Below are 18509 nucleotides of genomic sequence, written 5' to 3' on the forward strand. Positions count from 1 at the left end.
CCTTTATGCATAAAGGAGAAGGATTGGATTGCTTATTTCATGCTGCAGCCAAGCACATTCAATCCAGTACCAGAGTAGAGACTAGAGGATAAATATAGGTGTAAACACAAAGAAAAAATAAATCTGTACTGCTTGAAGTGAATTCAATTAATTCCTTATTTTACCCATTTCAAGCACCCTTAAAGAGATTAGTTCAGTTAGATTTATGGTCCCATTTTCCTTGTCTTTGATGTTACATCTGGCATAAAGTGCCTTTTCCTGGTGCTAAAATATGAAGATGTAGATATATCAATGGTAACCAATATTCTTTCCCAATTAAGTTTACAAGCTTCTCTTAGACTTCATTAACATTCTTATTTTTAATTCACATTTTCAATGTATTGTTTTATTTAAGAAGCAGAATAAAAACGGTGAAAAATAAAACCAAAAATATTACTTAGGTAGCATAAAATAAGGATTTTTTTAAGTCACTCTTGCCATCTGTTTTTCTGATTGATAGATCAGGTTGTTGAACAGCATAGGAAACTACTTTGACTTACTACCTTAATGAACCTCAATCTACTATTAAATATAGTGTTTAAATCACTACAGGATATTGGTAATTCAACACACTGCACTCTAGGTTTGGACTATATTTGTTATTTCTTACTGCAGAGCCATCTTGTGGCAAGAGAGGATATTTTTATTTGAAAAAATTGTGAATAAATTTGGCTTGACTTACCAAGAATAGCAAAAAAACAATACAAAAAGTTACCTCATGAATTGTGAGCAGATAATTGAGGATAGCCTGCAGTTCATCTTCTTTCACTCCATAATCCTCAAAAAATAAAATGTAAATTGTATCTAGCATCTTTCTTTCAAGGCATAACAAAATAATTATTAAACAGCACTATACAAGACAGTATCATATAAAGCTGAACAGCTACACAAGATAGATTTATCTTTATCTAAGGTGCCATGACAGCTTCTAAGGCAGAGGTGGGTAAACTACAGTCTGCGGGACCCTCCTGCCCGGCCCCTCAGCTCCTGGCCCAGGAGGCTAGCCCCCAGCCCCTCCCCTGCTGTTCCCATCCCCCACAGCCTCAGCTCACTGCGCCGCCGGCACAATGCTCTGGGCAGCGGGACTGCGAGCTCTTGCCGGGCAGCGCAGCTGCAGAGCTGCGGCCTGACCCGGTGCTCTGTGCTGCGCGGTGGCATGGCTGGCTCCAGCCAGATGGCGCAGCTGCCTGTCCTGATGCTCTGGGCGGTGCGGCTGTAGCGCCACCAGCCAACAGTGCTCCAGGTAGCGCGGTAAGGGGGCAAGAAGCGGGGGGGGGGGGGGGGGGGAAGGGGGGGGGGGGGGTGCGGGGGGGTAGTCAGGGGGCGGGGGTGTGAATAGGGGTCGGGGCAGTCAGAGGGCAGGGAATATGGGGTTGAATGGGGGCAGGGGTTCCGGGGGGCAGTTAGGAAGGAGGGGGGGTTGGATGGGGTGGCAGGGGGCAGGCAGGGGTCCCGGGGCAGGCAGGGAGAAGGGGTGGTTGGATGGGGCAGGAGTTCCGGGCGGGCAGTCAGGAATGAGAGGAGGGGTTGGATGGGGAAGCAGGGGTCAGTCGGGGGCGGTCAGGGGACAGGGAGGGATGGATGGGGCAGGGGGCCCGGGGGAGCCATCAGGGGGCGAGAAGCGCGCGGGGGGCGGGGAGGGGGGTCAGATAGGAGGTAGGGCTGGGCCACACCTGGCTGTTTGGGGAGGCACAGCCTTCCCTACAATTTTGGAAACCCAATGTGGCCCTCAAGCCAAAAAGTTTGCCCGCCCGCCTGTTCTAAGGTAACAGGTTCTCTGTCTTAAAGGATTCACAACTGAAGGATCTAAGCTACAAAAGTTGCCACCAAAAGTGGAAAGTAACATACAAAAATAGGGTAAGAGGTGACAATAGATGTATATGAAACAATAAGTGATCCACAGAAGAACAGAGTTTCTTTTTATTCTCCCTCATAATAGCAGAGCAAACGGACATCCAATGAAGTTAAAAGGCAAATTTAAAGTAGTAAATCCTTCTTTGTACAATGCAAAATTAACCGGTAGAACTCACTTCCACAAGATATTGAGGCAAAGAGCTTAGTAAGATCCAAAAACAATATTAGACATTTATTATAGTCATCACTACTAGATCTCTCTGAGGCCTCATTTGTTTGTTTTAGTTTTTTTAAGTTTCAGCAAAAACTGTTCACTTGTTTCCATGAAAAATAAGTTGTTTTGTCCATGCTAAAACAGAAGTCTTACAACCATTTAATTGAGATGCACTTGTACCTTAATGTTTTGGAACAAAGTCTAGACATCTGGCAGGGCGTCACCCTGGCATCAGTACTTTTTTCTGACCCTGCAAAAAAATCTGCCCAAATTTGACCTACTTATAAGCTACTGGCAGGAAAAAAAAGCAGCTTGCAAATGCTCAGTAAAGGCTCTTTAGAATTTGGTGGCTAAACCACCCAGAGGTTTCATCTGCTATTAGCATGCTCCAGCTAAGGGGCTGAGCAGGACTTTTGCTGCAATTGGTCCTCCCAGCTCCAGGGGACCAGAATTGAGAGCAGAGAGTCTGTCTCCTTAGCTCTCAGTACTTCTCCTCTGGTACCGAAGGAGCATGGAGGAGAAAGACGAAGTATGATTCAAATGTAGAGAGGTGACAAGTGTGGTGGAAAGTGAAGAGAAACAGACAGAGAACCTCTGGCTCAGGGGAGAGCATACCACAGAGATACGAGCAGAAGGATTTATAACCACTAGAGAATGTTCCCCTCCAGAACCTAGAACTGAACCTAGGATTCCTGAATCTTAACAGTCCTCTGTTGTCTGGCAAATATTTGTGAAGCTGACTGGCAAACGGTATTATCATCCTCTAGTGGCTTGTCTGCATAAAGGATAACAGCCTACTACAGCTAGTTATTCTGTCCACACTAATGCTTCTTCTGAAGCATCTGGTTCTGCCACTATTAGATTTAGGAGATTCAATCTCATCAAATAGAGAGTTCTTATGTTCCCCTTGGTGGAGGGGACTTCATAAATTAACTACGTACCAACAGCTCTACTTTTGACAAGAAACAGTTTAAACATAAACATTTATCAATTCATGCTACTTACATTAGCAGGCCAAATGGGAGGATCACCCTCAGTGTTGTTTCAAGTACCTTATTTGCTTACAAAAATCACCAAAATTTCAACATACTTTAAAGACTGTTAAAGTGATATACTGCAGTAGTACACAGCAGAGATGGAGTCAGTGTTACACATTTCATGGGAAAGGCAGCATGGACAATAGAATCTCCATTTATAGTCGCCTTACCTTCATCACTAGTTGTTTAATGAACATCAGTAAGAATGCTCGCAGAGATAAAATCTCCTTCTGATTAGGGCGTGGTCCATCTTTAAAAACATACAAAAAGATGGATATATTATACTATATCTACTGGATGTGAATTACTGATGGTTATCTCGTTACTAAAGCATATAATATATTTTTAATTTAAAAGTTTTGAAAAAATGTAAGATATTTTATATTTGTATATGCCAGAGCACGATTTCAAATGCACTGATTTTCTTTGCTTCCCACAGGAAACATGTTACTACATGTTGTTTTAACATTTAATAGTGTAGTGAACTGACCACTAATTAAGTCTACAAGGTAAGGCTATGTCAAAGTTTTATAAAACCTTTTATTAAAACTTCTTTTAATGCTTTTTCATTTAAATTAAAACTTTTGCAGTGTCTAAATCAAGCACTGAAACATCATGGATGGGGGTAAAAGAATGAGTTTAAGTTGATACTATAACTTTAAATTAGTATTTCCAGACTTTGATATTTAGTTATTTTGTGTATGTTTGGTTTTAATTTCTACTTCAGCTCATTAATATTTTCAGGAGATGATTACACTATAGTATTAATCAATATAAAATGGCTTCTTCTGCTTGGGCTGCTACTAGCATATTATGGATAAATACATGATGTTGTGAGGTATTCCTACACCTCTTGTATACAAACATTATCTTACAAGTTAGAGAAACCCAATTTAGAGACCCAAGACTCTCAGAGAAGACTCTCTCCTTTCCCTCCCCAAATAATCGGTCACTGAAATATTTTAAAGATCCAAATATCATAGCTCCTTAGGCTATTCATTGTGTTAGCTATGCCCAGGGAGGGGGCAAATACAACCCCAATTTTAACAGAAGAATATACAAATTCAAACAGCTCTATAAGGCCTTGTGTTGCACAAGTTTAACTACAGATGTGGTTTTAAACCTATTTAGTTAAACTGGTGCAAGTTTGTGTAGATGCACTTTGGTTGAGTTTAAGAGTGTTTTGTTTCAATTTAGCTCAAATCAAAAATAAGCCATTCAACTGAAATAAGAGTATTCTACACAAACTTGCCCTAGTTTCACTAAATCAGTAAAGAAACATACCTTTAGGTAAACCAGTTCAATTTTATGAGTAGACAAGTTCTTACTAACAAAAAATCTTCATTCCTTCCAGGGTTCAACACACTACCAAGCAAATGTAATTTCCCTTCCACAAATTTTGTTAGTGAATTTCCCTTGTTTGAGAAGTTGGTGGTACTGAGAGGAACAGGATTAAGGGGCCCCTGCTGGAGGACTGGCATGAGAGAACTTCCTGGGTACACCTATATGCCCCTCAGCTACCAGATCTCTCCGATCCTCATTCCCACCCTAGGCTGGTAACAAGGTAGCTGAGGAACTATGAGGAGCACAACTACCAGCTGGAGGCAACACCATAGGGAGTACACTACAACCCTTACTCCAAGAAAGGGTGATAGGAACTCCCAGAGCCCCTTCTTCCAATTGGGAACAAAAGGCTGGGGGAAAAGCATGGGGCTCCCCTTGCCCATCAGGAGTTAGAGGGGAGCTCCAGAATTCCTTCCTCCATTCTAAAAAGCTTCAGGATAGCTTGCAATGGCAAGAGTTGCCACATTCATCTCTATGTGGTGGTCTCAGCTCAATGGGTTGAACTCCATGGAGATTAATACAGCCCAAATCACCTCCTCTGAGAGGAGTTAATTTCATAATTCATCTCAATGGGAAGTTCTCTTCCCTCTCCCAATCTCAGTGATGGGTTTCCATTCTGTCAGCCCCATTTTTCAGTAGTGGGTCCCAGTATTAAGCATCAAGTCTCTATGTTCTGAGCTCATAAGAACATAAGAATGGCCATACTCTCCACTTTTAACATCATCCCCAGTATGATATATTCTAATAATGTACATAGATCCTTGGGGTTGGGAAAATATATTTATTCTCTTCAGGGTCTGGGGGGGACGGGGGCAAAAAAGTAAGCACCAGATGGACAAAGCTGCTTGTTTGAACTGGTATGCTGAATCCTTCCACCAAATGAAACACTGCCTGGATCCCATCCATTCCACACACCACACAAAACCATGCACTTCAAGTGAAGTGGTTCAGAATGCTCATGTGTTGATGAAGGGTGAACAATGTATACATACCTACACCTTTTGGAGTAATACCACTGCGATCTTGAGGGTTCACGGCCCAGTAGTAATATTTTAAGGAGTGCATTACCAGAAGAACTGTCCCAACACGCCGAACTGCATTGTATATGTTAACAGTGCCAATGAACTCGGTAGACAGGTAAGTGTACAGGATCAGCTGAACCTACAACACCCAGTTAAGAACAAATTGAAAATGTCAGCTAGGATTTCACATACACAACAGGGAGGTAAGTCAAAATGGTAGTAGATTAGGGAATTATATTCTTAATTTTATCTAATTTAAAAAAATTCTAATGTAAAAAAGAGCAGAGTAAATGGAGATACTCACTAGCGTAGCTTCACCAAATAGTTACTAAAAACTCTTGATTTTACCACAAGTCTCATGATACTTGGTGTAATTCTAAATGTCCAAGCTTCTGGAGTCATGTGAATATGAGAGAATCTCATTTTAAAAACACCACATTTTGGCCTTCATGGTCGTTGTGAAAAGAAGTTTGAATGTGTGAATCCCCCATTTTTTTCCCATCTCATCATTTCTGGGGGGCTTTTTTTTTAAATGCTTAGGGCTGGCAATATTGATAGCTACATCTAACTGCCAGAATAAAAATTTTATGTCACTGTCCTTCTCTGGAGCACAATGAAAGGGCAATAAAAAAGATTTCAGGTGCTACTGTTCCCTAATTGAAAAGTTCCTCTTTTGTGAAGTATCTATGTTATATAGTGCTATAGACATTAATGCATGTCTAAATCATACAAGGGACAATGACATTTTTACTGTTTTATCGCAGTGACATTTTAACAATTCCCATTTCAGATAGAGCATCCAAAACATAACATGGTCTAATTTTTTTATTTTAGAAGAGTCTTTAAAAATGGGTAAGGGTCCAAGCAGCTCACTTTCCAAAACACAGCCTCTGATGCACTGTACAAAACTCACCCCCTTACTGGAGTTTGTCTCTATTTACAAAAAACAGTAACAAGTTCCAGCCCAATATTTTTCCCATAGTTTCTTATAGTGGCTGTTCCTATATTTTCTTCCTAAGGGAGGATCAGTCCACACCAATCTCAGACACTCTTACTGTGCACTAAAAATGCCTGCATGTGCTTTAGCTTAATAGCTTAGTTAGCTTTAAAGTGTACTAAGCTAAGGTGCCCAAGTGCACTTGCAGTGTGCAGTAAGTGTCCACACGGGGAGTTAGTGCAGGATGCGCTGTAAACTCACACCCTATCTTGTACTAACTTCCTTGTAGACAAGCCCTTACTCTGTCTATATAGCCACTCCCACTCCCTTATATCCAGGATAGGGTTAATGAACACCATGTGTTCCAACAGAAGTTATCAGGAATCAGTCAGCAGCTCTGCAAGTTCCAACATGATCAAAACAAGGTGAAGCAACAGCAAAAACCTGTCACCATCTTGGAAAGTGTTTACTTGTTCTTCTGTTTATGTTTGGCTAGAAAAAATTGACATACAGGGTGAACACTGAAAATGACAATACACAAAGAGCTGTCAAATGCATAAATCAAACTAAACAGGAAGAAAAACATTCTCTCTACTAGCTTTTCAATTATAGTTATCTTGAGTGTTACTAGAGTTTCTAGAAGTGGGATTTTCAAGTGGAAAGTATGCCCTTAATATGAAACAGTTTGTAAAGTTCATATAAACAGTTCATTATAAAGTTATGGTCTTATAGATTTGTATTGCTTATTTCCCCTTCTGCAAACATAAAAGATGCTGCCAATACTTTTATAAAGGCTTAATTTAGCTGTACCCATATTACATCATTCCTTCATGATGCTTCAAAACCTATTTGTATCTAACTTTGGCTCAGCTTATGGAATTCACCACAGAATGTCAAGTTTTTTAGCCTTGTGATGATGAAGGAGCTTTTAAGTGAATTTCATGCTCTTGAAATATGTCAGATTAAAAGCCATGAAAAATACATTTTCCTTGTGTAGTTACAAAACAGGTGTAGCGCTGCCTGCAGCATCTTTAAACAACCCTATACTATTTCCGTACTTCTCCCTGAGTGCTAAATTACTTGTCCTTTGTTCTATTAAGAGTTTAAAATAATCTTTGTGAGTGTTCTGGCTTCAATTTTGGCAGACTGTTATACCAGTATGGATTGGAAATTAGTACAGGCAAATATTTTTATGCCTTAATATACTTTATGTATATAGTAATTCTATAGTATCACTGAGATGATATATGTTTGGTTTACATTATAGTTAAATCTGGAATCATTTGGCACCGATCCACTAAACTCCATATTCACACCATAGCAGAAGTGTAAGTGGAACTGAAGTTGGACAATACTATTTTAAAAGGCTGCTTAGTCAGTGGAATGCAAATAGTTTTATGCTACTTATCCAGATCTTCAATTAGAACGTTAGCTATTCAGGCAGGGACCGTGTCAGCCTATGTACATACAGCATTTAGAACAATGGGGTCCTGATTGAAACCTTTCTCTGCAGGGTGGCTGGGCTTACTCTCTGAGATAGGGAGACAATCTTGGCTATTCAGGAGGGCCTCAGAGTAGAGCTGCTACTCCTCTGGATCGAGAGGAGGCAGTTGGGGTGGTTCGGGCACCTTATAAGGATGACCCGGGGACACTTCTGTTAGAACTCTACCGGGCATGTCCCACTGGGTGGGGGGCCCGAGGCTGACCCAGGACACGCTGGAGGGATTATAGCTCCCGGCTGGCCTGGGAATGCTGAGGAATCCCAAAGAGGATCTGGAACCTTTAGCAGAGGAAAAGGAGGTCTGGTCCTCCCTACTTTCCATGCTGCCGCCGCGATCCTCACCAGGAAAAGCAGCATAAAGGAAAAAGAAGGAGGGATCCTGATTGGGCCTTTGGATGCCACTTCATTAAGAACAAACAGTATCATCATCATCACCACCACCACCACCTATGTTCTAACCTGAACTGATACATGATTAACAAAACCAAAATATTTTACCTTTGCTGGTGTATGAATCCATATTGCCGGGTTAAGGAGAATGTGATCACACAACTGTTTAAGCAAGGGAATCCCATTGTGCAAATTACTCAGGTATTTAGCAAATGCAAGGCATAGTTCTAGCACAACTCTTGTAACATGGACTTTGGAAGACTGTTAAAAAAAAAAAGGCTTCTTCAGACTCATGTTTACAGAACTGTTTTTAAACTTTGACAATACAGAAAAATATTAGCAAAAGGATTCTGATAAGCTAACCTTAGATCAGTAGTGATTTTGTTTTACCTTTTCAAGACTATGTCCTATTACAAGGAAGCCCTTACAGGAAAGCATCTGCTCTTGCATAGCAATGGAGTTCTTCAGCAACTCCATGATGAAAGCCAGCAAAGTAGAACTGAAAAATACAGTGTATTGAAATCATTCAGTTTCTTAAAGAAATACCAGGTGTTTCAGAGAGTCATAGAAATGAGGTATTCAATTCCCTCACAGGAATATGTTCCCAGCTAAGCTCTTTCATCTTCCAGTATATAAGTACATTTAATACAACACTTAAATAGCTAAGTTAAGATTTGGAATAAAGTTAAGTTTAGAATTTGAAAACATTTAAGACTGCAAAGTTACACGGTGGTCAGTCTCCTAGTTTCAACTGGATTTTCTCTACCTCAAAACTTTGAACTTTGTGATACTTTTTGAATAGTAAAACACTCCTGAAACAACTTTTCACTGATTACTTCCAATTTTGAACCAGTTCTGCCATGCAATATATCTATGTTCCATTCCAACTGCCATTCTCTTGCTTTCAGACAGGCCAAATGATGCTGGCAGCACTTCTGTTTAAAGCAGGACTAACTGCTTTGAACAACCCCTCTGTAGTCAGTGCCACTCCTTAACTGCTATGAAGTCTCATCAATTTCTGTGGCTGGAAGATCAGAGGTTGCAAAACAGAGCTGGAGCAAAGGAAAACTCGAAGATACGCAAGCTTTTTTAGGTTTGAAGGTAACTGAGGGGTGGAGGAAGAAATACACAAGAAGATTTTAGAACAGCAAAGATTTCTGCATTCAATGCAAAAATATTAATGCAACATTAAGATTGTCCAGTTAAGCACTGAAAAATCATGACCTGAGAAGCAAAAAATTTGTTTTTTCTTTTTACTGTTCCACTGTGAAGATGAGCTGCAACTCTACCCCCACGCCCCCCAAAAAAGTATTTTGGCTTGTTTTTCCTCCAAGCCATCACAGAGACACTCATTTCTCTTGTAAGACCATGGTAAAAAAAATTATTATGTTAGGTTGCAAACTGATATACATTCTCTCCTTCTCACTGCTCCCACTAACTCACAACCTAGGAATCAGCACATGCATTTAAAGAGGTGAAAAAGTTACACTTCATTTTATCATTAATTAGTATATGAGCACATAATTAAAAACGATCCTAAGGCCTAAGTGCAAGAAGGTCATATAGTCAAACTTAGCTTTTGTATTTCCCGATTTTAGAGAACTTAACTGTGTAAACTTAATATTCCATTAGAGGGTTTTTGTACATAATTTTAGCATTATTTTTCTGCCTCTTTAAAAAGAAAAAAATTCCATAGTTCTTTAACAGAGTGCACATAAAGGCCAATTAGTGCTTTGGTGTCAGTAAATACACAGACTTAAGCCCCTAGCTGGTTCAGGACTGGCTATCGCCTGTTAGTACTGTGGCTTACATACATATTTTTATACATATACATAAATTGGTATAAACCTTTATCATTGTACACATGGTTATAGAGTACTATAAATTGCACATTTATAAGCGTATAGCTTATTACTACGGAATTTATTTCTTTTAGACATGATTTTATAGGTCTTAACACAAGAGCCAAGTGGGAGAAAAAAATTAGTTTAGCAGTTGTGAAGTTACCAGCTTTTGAAGCTGACAAAACAGCTTTATTAGTTCATATTTAAATTAGGAATTAAGGAGATTTTTTAAATGCCTAAAGGATTTAGGAGCAGAAATCTAGGGTTACCATACGTCCGGATTTTCCCGGACATGTTCGGCTTTTTGGGCCTCAAATCCCCGTCCGGGAGGAAATCCCAAAAAGCCGAACATGTCCGGGAAAATAGAGAGGGGCCGGCGCCGCTGGGTGCTGGGCCGGGGGCCGGCCCGGGGCCCAGGGGTGCGGGGCCGCTGGGCCGGGGGTTGGCCCGGGGCCGGCACCCCAGGGCCCGAGCCGAGCCAGGCTGGAGACGCTGGGGCCGGGGCCGGCCACCAGAGGGAGCCGCTCGGTTGGGGGGGCCAGACTGGACCGCGCCTCCTCCCCCCCACCCCCGCCAGCTTACCTGCTGCCTGCTTCAGGCTTCCCGCGAATCAAATGTTCGCGGGAAGCAGGGGAGGGGGCGGAGACTTTGGGGAAGGGGTGGAGTTGGGGCGGGGGCGTGGACAGGGCTGGGGGCAGGGGCGGGGCCCCGTGGAGTGTCCTCTTTTTGGACACTCAAAATATGGTAACCCTAAGAAATCAATGGGATTAAATCCTTTAGGCACTTTTGAAAATCGTACCCCAAATATGGATTTTTCTTCAAATATATGTCTATATCTTTATCAGTTTTCTAATGATCATGCCCAGAAGATAATTTACAAATAGTAATAACTTTACTAAATGAAAACCATTTTTAATCCAGGCGAAGGTACTAGCCCTCAGTAAAAGCTACATGTATGCCTACTGCTATGGAAGGATATTGCTTCAGTTTCTCCTACACTCATCCCATAAAAATAAATTAGCCAAAAAGATAAATGCGTTTTGGAAAGTTTTGAGTTTGTAAAACAAGTAGTTCTAAAGGAAACTTTTTTGAAATGTTAACTACAGAGTGTTTTATGAGTCCCTTACAATTTTAACATCCTTGACAACCCATACAAAGCTTGAGTTAGCCTGGGCACATAACACATCTTTCAATCATCATGCACTATAGGTCAGGATCATCAACTTATCTTCCATGGAGCTTCAAGAAGCTTCCCCCCCCCCAGCCCCATTGACAGGAAAGAGCTCATGTACATTTTTCATATTTCTAGTACCCCATAAATACATTACATAACTATAGCATGATGTGCATATTTCTTTTCATTTGTGCAAGTTTGCATAGAAAACATGGTGCCAATAATCTTGACCTCAGCTCAAGATCCTGTTCACATGAGGCTTAACAACTTCTGGCCTTGAGAATAGAAATAAAGCATCCAAATAATAGTGCTACAATTCCATTAGTTGGAGTTTATTCTTTGCCTAATAGCTAAACACAGACAGACATGGTTTCCATTTTAACCTTCAGTTATTTTAACTGTATTTAGTAGAAGCTGTGCATTTCTGTCACTTAAGGCAGATGTAATCTTCAATTTATTGTGTTTATGCAGAGAAGCCTGACTTAAGAAGTTTTCCCTTTACTTGCTGCTATATCTTACTGGTGAAAAAAAAGAATTGTAAACCATAAGAATTCTTTACAACATAAGGCCATTTAAATTAAGCAAAAACCCATTTCACAAATTAAAATGGGTTTAAGTTAAAATGGAAGATGAAATGAGGTAGCCATACGTACTCACCAAACAGTTGTGTCAACTTGGTCCAAAGAATATTGCCTATGGTCTAACTGTGCAAACAGAGGGAAAAGTACCTGCACTCCTCCAATTGAATGCATAGCACTTTGGATAGAATGTGTTAGGACTGCTTTCACATCCTGACAAAGAAGAATTAAAAGAAGATTAAAACCTTTTCTAAAACCACTTTAAAACAGTTATCATTTGACTTAAATACTTAAGAGTATCTTTAATATAAAATCAGATTATTACCACACAAAGAAATTATTACAAGTAATGGCTGCTACTGTTGAAGAGACAACCACAAAAAAGATGTCCCAGTCCCAGCCTGACCCAGAGTCTGGGATTCCTGTCTACTGTGCTGGTCCTCAAAGATGACTTTAGATGGGCACATAGGTTGTGGCCAGCATCTAAAGCAAAACATGGTCTCTGGTAACAGAGCAGCCCCATAGCTTGCTGGCCCTTCCTTGAGTGCCCCTGTGCTCTCCCGAAGTGGAGGACAGCAAGGTGTTAGAGGCCCTGGGATGGAAGAAGCAAGAGTTACAATAAAATGTCCTCAAGAAAAAACATTGCAGGGGGTGGGTGGAATTTTTTTTGAGGGAGGGAAGAGGAAGAAAGAGGAAGAAGGCTGATTTTAAAGTTATTTTCTAAACTTTTGCTGTGTTTCTAAAAAAATGTCTGATGTAACCTTCCTGAAGAAGAATTTAATTGGGAATCTAAGAATGGAAAAGTGAGCAAGTTCACTTAGGGAAGGGAAGGATGACATGGCTGTACACTGATGAGGGGGGTACAGTGCACAGGTGTGATGTACGATGTACAGGGCACAGGTGTGATGCAATGAGAAGCAGCAAAATTGTTTAGGAGAGGTTGGAAATCCCTCCCTCTGGGGTGCCTGACCAGAAGTGATAGGAAAGGGGAGCCTGATGTAAGGCAGTAGTAGTGGGGAGAAGGGAGGAGAGTTACTTTAAACAGCTGGGAACAATTCTCCACACCTCCAACTAAAAGGTTGAGGACGGAGAGCAGTGCAGTTCTGATAGCTTCTCCCGATTAGTCTATTATGTGGAGCCCTCTCACCTGGTGCTAAAAATCCTGGTTACAGACAAGTACAAGCCATTTTTCTCCTTAGAAAGTCTACTAAAAGTGCCAAAGTACCTGAAGCATGAGAGCATGTGGTGAATGAACAAAGATAGAAGGGTTATCCTTGGGGGATGATTCTAGACAGAGCTGTGCATCAGTAGCCCTTGGATTGTACGTGAAAGCAATAGCACTGGACAATTTGCCATCATACAGTAACAGTTTGTGATGCTCAGCAAGGAAGAGATCACTTTCTGTCTTGAATTTAAACGTCCCCTAGAAAGATGGAAGAAAAAAAATAAATTAAGGTGACTTGCACTGAAAATACAATAGGAAACAAAATAATTACAACAGCATTACTCCTCTATTCCAGCAATGCATCAGAACAGTCCCACTACAACACTGTTAGCTCAGGACAATTTTTGAAGAGTTAGTATTATATAGCATTTTTGTGCCCTAAAGCAGTGACATTGTGGAAGCTAAGAAAAACATAAGAAAATATAGTGCCTATTACTCAGTGTTCACTTAGAAGCTCTTTGGGCAGAGGTAAAGACAAAAAAATGTTGTATTGGTACAGCATGTAGGGGCCACAATCCCCAATTGAGGCCCATCAGGGGTAGCACAATACAAACAGTAAATAAGTAAATAGCATAACAGAACTAAACCTCAGTGCTCAACACTTTTAATGTGTTAAATTAGGTATCAAGATACTTTTCTGGCATGAAGAAAGTAAATTTGGTAGCAAGCCTCAATGAAAAAAAAATGATCTAGCCACAGTTAATAGTTAGTGCTCTATCCACTTAGACAGCATGTCCCTTCCCATCACCCAAAAATCCAAAGTAGAACTCCTGAGAAGTGAACAAGAGAGTAAAGACAGCAAACAGAGTTTATTATTTGCATTAGCCTTGTTTTAATACCAACTTGGTATTAAATATGTGCCAACTTAGGTGGGGGGAGAGGGGTTGTGTTTTGATTAATACATGTACAATCTATTTCATTTCATGGAGTGGGACTGGAGTTTTGTAGAGCAGAAGAAATGGAAAACAAAACACCAGCAAACAAGTCTACTGCTGAGCTGCAACTCCCACTCTGACAGTGAATTTAAATAAAAAATGGTTTTTAATTATATTATCAAATGCTCTCTTCTCATGCAGATGGGCCTGTAGCATTTTTATAAATCAGTTATGCAAGGGAGGTTATGCATCATGACAAAAATAGGAAACATTAAATATATAGAAAAATGGAAAAAGTCACAGGGTCACATTACTGAGCAAACTATTTTTTGTAATAAAATTATGCAAAACTGTTTAAAACCATTTAAAAACCCAGGTGACTATAGAGAGTTATATTTATAAAAGTTCATGCTCAGTAGCAGCTGGATGGGGTTACAAAGCCCAAAAAACCCTCAACTGTCACATTTTTCTCAAGAAAATCATATCCATGACAAACATATAGCTTTATCTATACATTCATTTCTCTCCTCATTACACTTTTATAAAATTGAATAGATTAATTTAAATTTTGTGACATTAGATACTTTATTTCTATAAGCCTATGTAAATAAAAAATAGGCTGATAAGAACATTGTATACATCATCGTCATCGACATCCTAAAATACTCTAGAAATTGACTTATTAGAATTAATCTTTTGGGTACTATTGACTCAATTCCAAAATACCTTGTATCCCAGGCCAAGCTGATAAATGGCAAAAATCTGAGCAGCATTGAGAGCGTCACTAAAAAGGTAAACAGCTGTCATCTGCCCACAAAACACTCGATTAGCATCTGCTGTTTCTGAAGAACCCAGGAAACATTTATCAAATGTCTGAAAAGGACAACACAGCATACAGTTGTACACAATAAAAGACAAGAAAGGATTCAATGTGAAGCACACAAGTATTAATCATGTGGATTATGTATTTGTTATTCTTCAGAAAAGCAATACATTTATTTTACACCCAAAACAACCTTTCAATATTATAATTGATCAAGGTGAAAAAAATATTTTTGGACAGGCAAAAAGCAAAATTTCCCTCTCCCAACTCAAATCAATTATCATAGTCCAGGCAAATAAACTGGGTGTCCAAGCTGGTAACGCTTTCATTCTAATTTTGAAAGGCTGTATTAATAAATAAAGTAAATGTTTTCAAAACCTGCAGTTTAAAAAAAAATTGTTTTATAAGCAAACCAACAATTATTTTTCATTTTATTTAGCTGTCAATGTCTAGAATTTGTAAAATACATAATATACAATATTAATTAAAAATAAACCATGTTCTCTGCAATTTTTACTCTACTCAAATACTGATAGGACATATCTGCAAATATATACACGGTGAGAGTGTTAAGAAGCTAAGTTCTAGAACTGTCAAACATACATCATCAGAAAGTCAGATATTTCTGTAGTATTAGGGTAACGTTAATTGTATTGGTGTCTCAATACCATGTTGGAGATCAGTATTATCAGACTGTCTTCCACATATTAGGAGAGCAGAAAGTGAAACTGCAGGAGAGGAAAATAAGTTTTTAAAGAGACATGATAGTGTTCATCTATAGGGTCCAATCCTGCACACAGTTAAGCATACACATAACTTTACTCCAGTGACTAGTCAATGGACTGTTCATTTAAGTAATATAATGGATGTGCTTAGGTGTTTGCAGAACTGGGCCCACAACTTTTACTGACCATCTAGCACACTGACTACATTTGCATTCTCTTAGTTGAAATGCAATGTGTGTCACCAGGTACAGTTTTTTTAAATTATTTATTCAAAATTCTGTTGGAAAACCTACTTTTTTCCTCTCAAGCCAGGTTATCAAAACCTAAAAATATAATCAAGTGCAAAAAAAATTTCAGACATTCCAAGTATGAAATTAAATAACATAAAATTAAATAAAAGCTACTTACATCACTGGTATTGACAAACCACGTTATCTCTCCATACGATGCTAGTTCCCCATTCACATAGCACCGAAGTTCACTATTCTTCCAGCGGTTATAGATATGCACTATAGTAACCATATACCACTGAATAATAAGAGAATAATTATTGATATTTTAATCCTGTGTAAGTATGTTTTAAAAAGTTACTCAAAATAGCTGGTCCAAGAAGATCAAAACTATTGATATGAGTTATGAAAAGGCAGAAAACTTTTTGAAGATTACTTAACGATTTCTTTAAATTAATGTGGAAGAAATGCAAAGTTCATTGCTGGCCTAGCCTAATTCATTGTACCCAAACAGGGTGTTCAGTCACACTGTGTACTGACAAATAGGTGTATAATCTTAAAGGAGATACATGGTCACAGTACACAACTTTTTCCTGACAACACTAAGGGCTCTATTTATGCCAAAATAACTGACAAAAGAAATATTGTATCTTGCTTTGAGAAAGCAAACATATTTTCAAGTCTACTAAATATTCAAGGAAGCCTTGAACAATGCCATTTAAATCAAGTCATGCCAAGTTGCTAAATATGATTATTCAATAATGTGGAATAACTCATCGTAGTTGAGAAGAACACACTTCTGGATACACTGAATAATTACAAAGTATGATTCATTTAGTGTATTCTCTTACACATGAGTCTGTGTTCTTGAAACTGTGAGAAAAACGTTAAGCCTTTGACTATATCAGGACAACAAGGTGTGTTTCATAACCATGTTAGCCAACACATGTTAATACATATATTTTTAAACAAACAACACTATCTGTCTATCGCCAGTGCTAAGTGGTGTTTAAAAACATACTAGTTGGTTGTGATCACACTACGTAGAATAGTTATAAACAGTTATTCCTGGGGTCATCCCAGGTAATGAGTGAGGAAGAGTAACGTGTGCTTTTTGTCAAAGTTGATGTATTGACTGCTTTGAGTCCTGTCTGTCCTCATCTACACACTCTTCTCTCCTGGGAAGTCCCCAGTAGGTTCTTCAACACTCCATCAGCCCAGGAATTATCAGGGAAGATGTAAAATGTATAATAATGATAATACCTAGCTCTAATATAGCACTTCTGTCAATAGCTTTCAAAGCACTTTACAAAAGAGGCAAGCATCATCATCATCTCCATTTCACAGATGAAGAAACTGAGACAGAAGGGAAATGACTTGCCCAAGATCACCCAGCTGGCCATAATAAATACATTTTAGTACACTTATAAGTTCCTATTTTGCTAATTTTTAAAGGGTTAAAAAAACAATAACATTGTGGTGTATATTACTTAGTTTAATCATATCAGGAGTCAGCCCTAACAAGTGAAGTCTTCTATTTATTCTCTAAACAGGATGTGAATTCCATAAGCCGCAACAGTGAAAGTTCTCCTACGCTTTCCCAGTAATTTCCCAGATCCTGATATCTATTCAATCTTTACCATTTCTGCTGCACAACACCAACTGATGTGGACACTTGTCCAGCAAGAAACAGACAAATACCATCAACTCATTTCACAGAATTAAGCCAACAGCCAGTAGAGATCTAACTTTCAGTCACTATTCACCTAGGCCACATGTGTGATTTACTCTTTAGTAAATTGCATTTTTTTCTTTTACACGTGGGAATGTATTAAATCACAATCTTAAAAAATGGCGTGTTACTATGTACATTTGTTTAAGTTTTACTTGTAAAAGTTGGTATTATTTACTTCTCTAAATAATGCCAACTGATACTATTGGTAATATTTTTGCAGACAATATTTTTCTGGGTCCATATGAAGTTAGTGATTAGGAAACAAAACAGAACACTCCCCTGAGCTTACTAGGACACTGGTCAAAATAAAAAATAAGTACAATTAATGGCTAATTACACACATGTACCGTGGTAATTTATGGCACTTATTTGAATTATTTACTTGCTTAACCCACCTTCTGTGGCTTGAAATCAAATTTCACACAGTGCTGGAATCCTTTTCCCTTTGACTTTATTGATGTCACAATCAAACAGCCTCCAACAAAGTGAGCAGAATAACCAAGTCCTTTGTTTGTTCGAAAACTACAAAAAAGTTTTTTAAAGAAATGAAACTAAATTTTCACGTAAACAAAAAAGTTATTAGGTTATTGTTTTTTTCAATGTAAGTAGAGACCATTGAAAAATGAATATAAATGGAAAAAAAACATTAGAAATCTAGGTTTTCATAATACATACCAATATAAGTAAGGCTTATCCTTATCCACATTGATATTATTTACAGGATCCATTCTTAACCAAGTGTGAAAGGTAAATCCATTCTGGTAGGGCCACTTGGCTATAGGAGGTAAGGCAATAGCCTAAAGGAAGTAATATAGATATTTAATATAGAAAGATTTAACAAAATCATTTATGAATTAAGACAGGACATGGTGCAAGTTACAGTCTTCTAATGTCTTACTGCAATAATAAAATGGCCCAAGGTTTGTTTCTTTCTTTTAAAAAGAAAAAAAAAATCTTTAGAT

At 38.8% G+C, this 18509-nt stretch overlaps 1 protein-coding gene across 1 annotated transcript in view; it reads right to left on the bottom strand.

Annotated features, from left to right (window-relative positions):
* The window catches only part of LRBA (LPS responsive beige-like anchor protein), a 558096-nt gene that overhangs the window by 466414 nt on the left and 73173 nt on the right, over positions 1-18509 (bottom strand). Inside the window, exons 6-16 of the mRNA XM_024207579.3 lie at positions 18223-18344; positions 17943-18069; positions 15991-16110; positions 14761-14907; positions 13160-13357; positions 12014-12147; positions 8729-8837; positions 8447-8599; positions 5481-5649; positions 3315-3394; positions 755-817 (exon numbers count right to left, since the gene is read on the bottom strand). Coding sequence (XP_024063347.2) covers positions 755-817; positions 3315-3394; positions 5481-5649; positions 8447-8599; positions 8729-8837; positions 12014-12147; positions 13160-13357; positions 14761-14907; positions 15991-16110; positions 17943-18069; positions 18223-18344 — 1422 coding nt within the window. The remainder of the gene's footprint in view (positions 1-754; positions 818-3314; positions 3395-5480; positions 5650-8446; positions 8600-8728; positions 8838-12013; positions 12148-13159; positions 13358-14760; positions 14908-15990; positions 16111-17942; positions 18070-18222; positions 18345-18509) is intronic.

The sequence above is a fragment of the Terrapene carolina genome, unplaced genomic scaffold, assembly GCF_002925995.2.
Source record: "Terrapene carolina triunguis isolate 2854851 unplaced genomic scaffold, T_m_triunguis-2.0 Scaffold66, whole genome shotgun sequence".
Classification (NCBI taxonomy): Eukaryota; Metazoa; Chordata; order Testudines; family Emydidae; genus Terrapene; species Terrapene triunguis.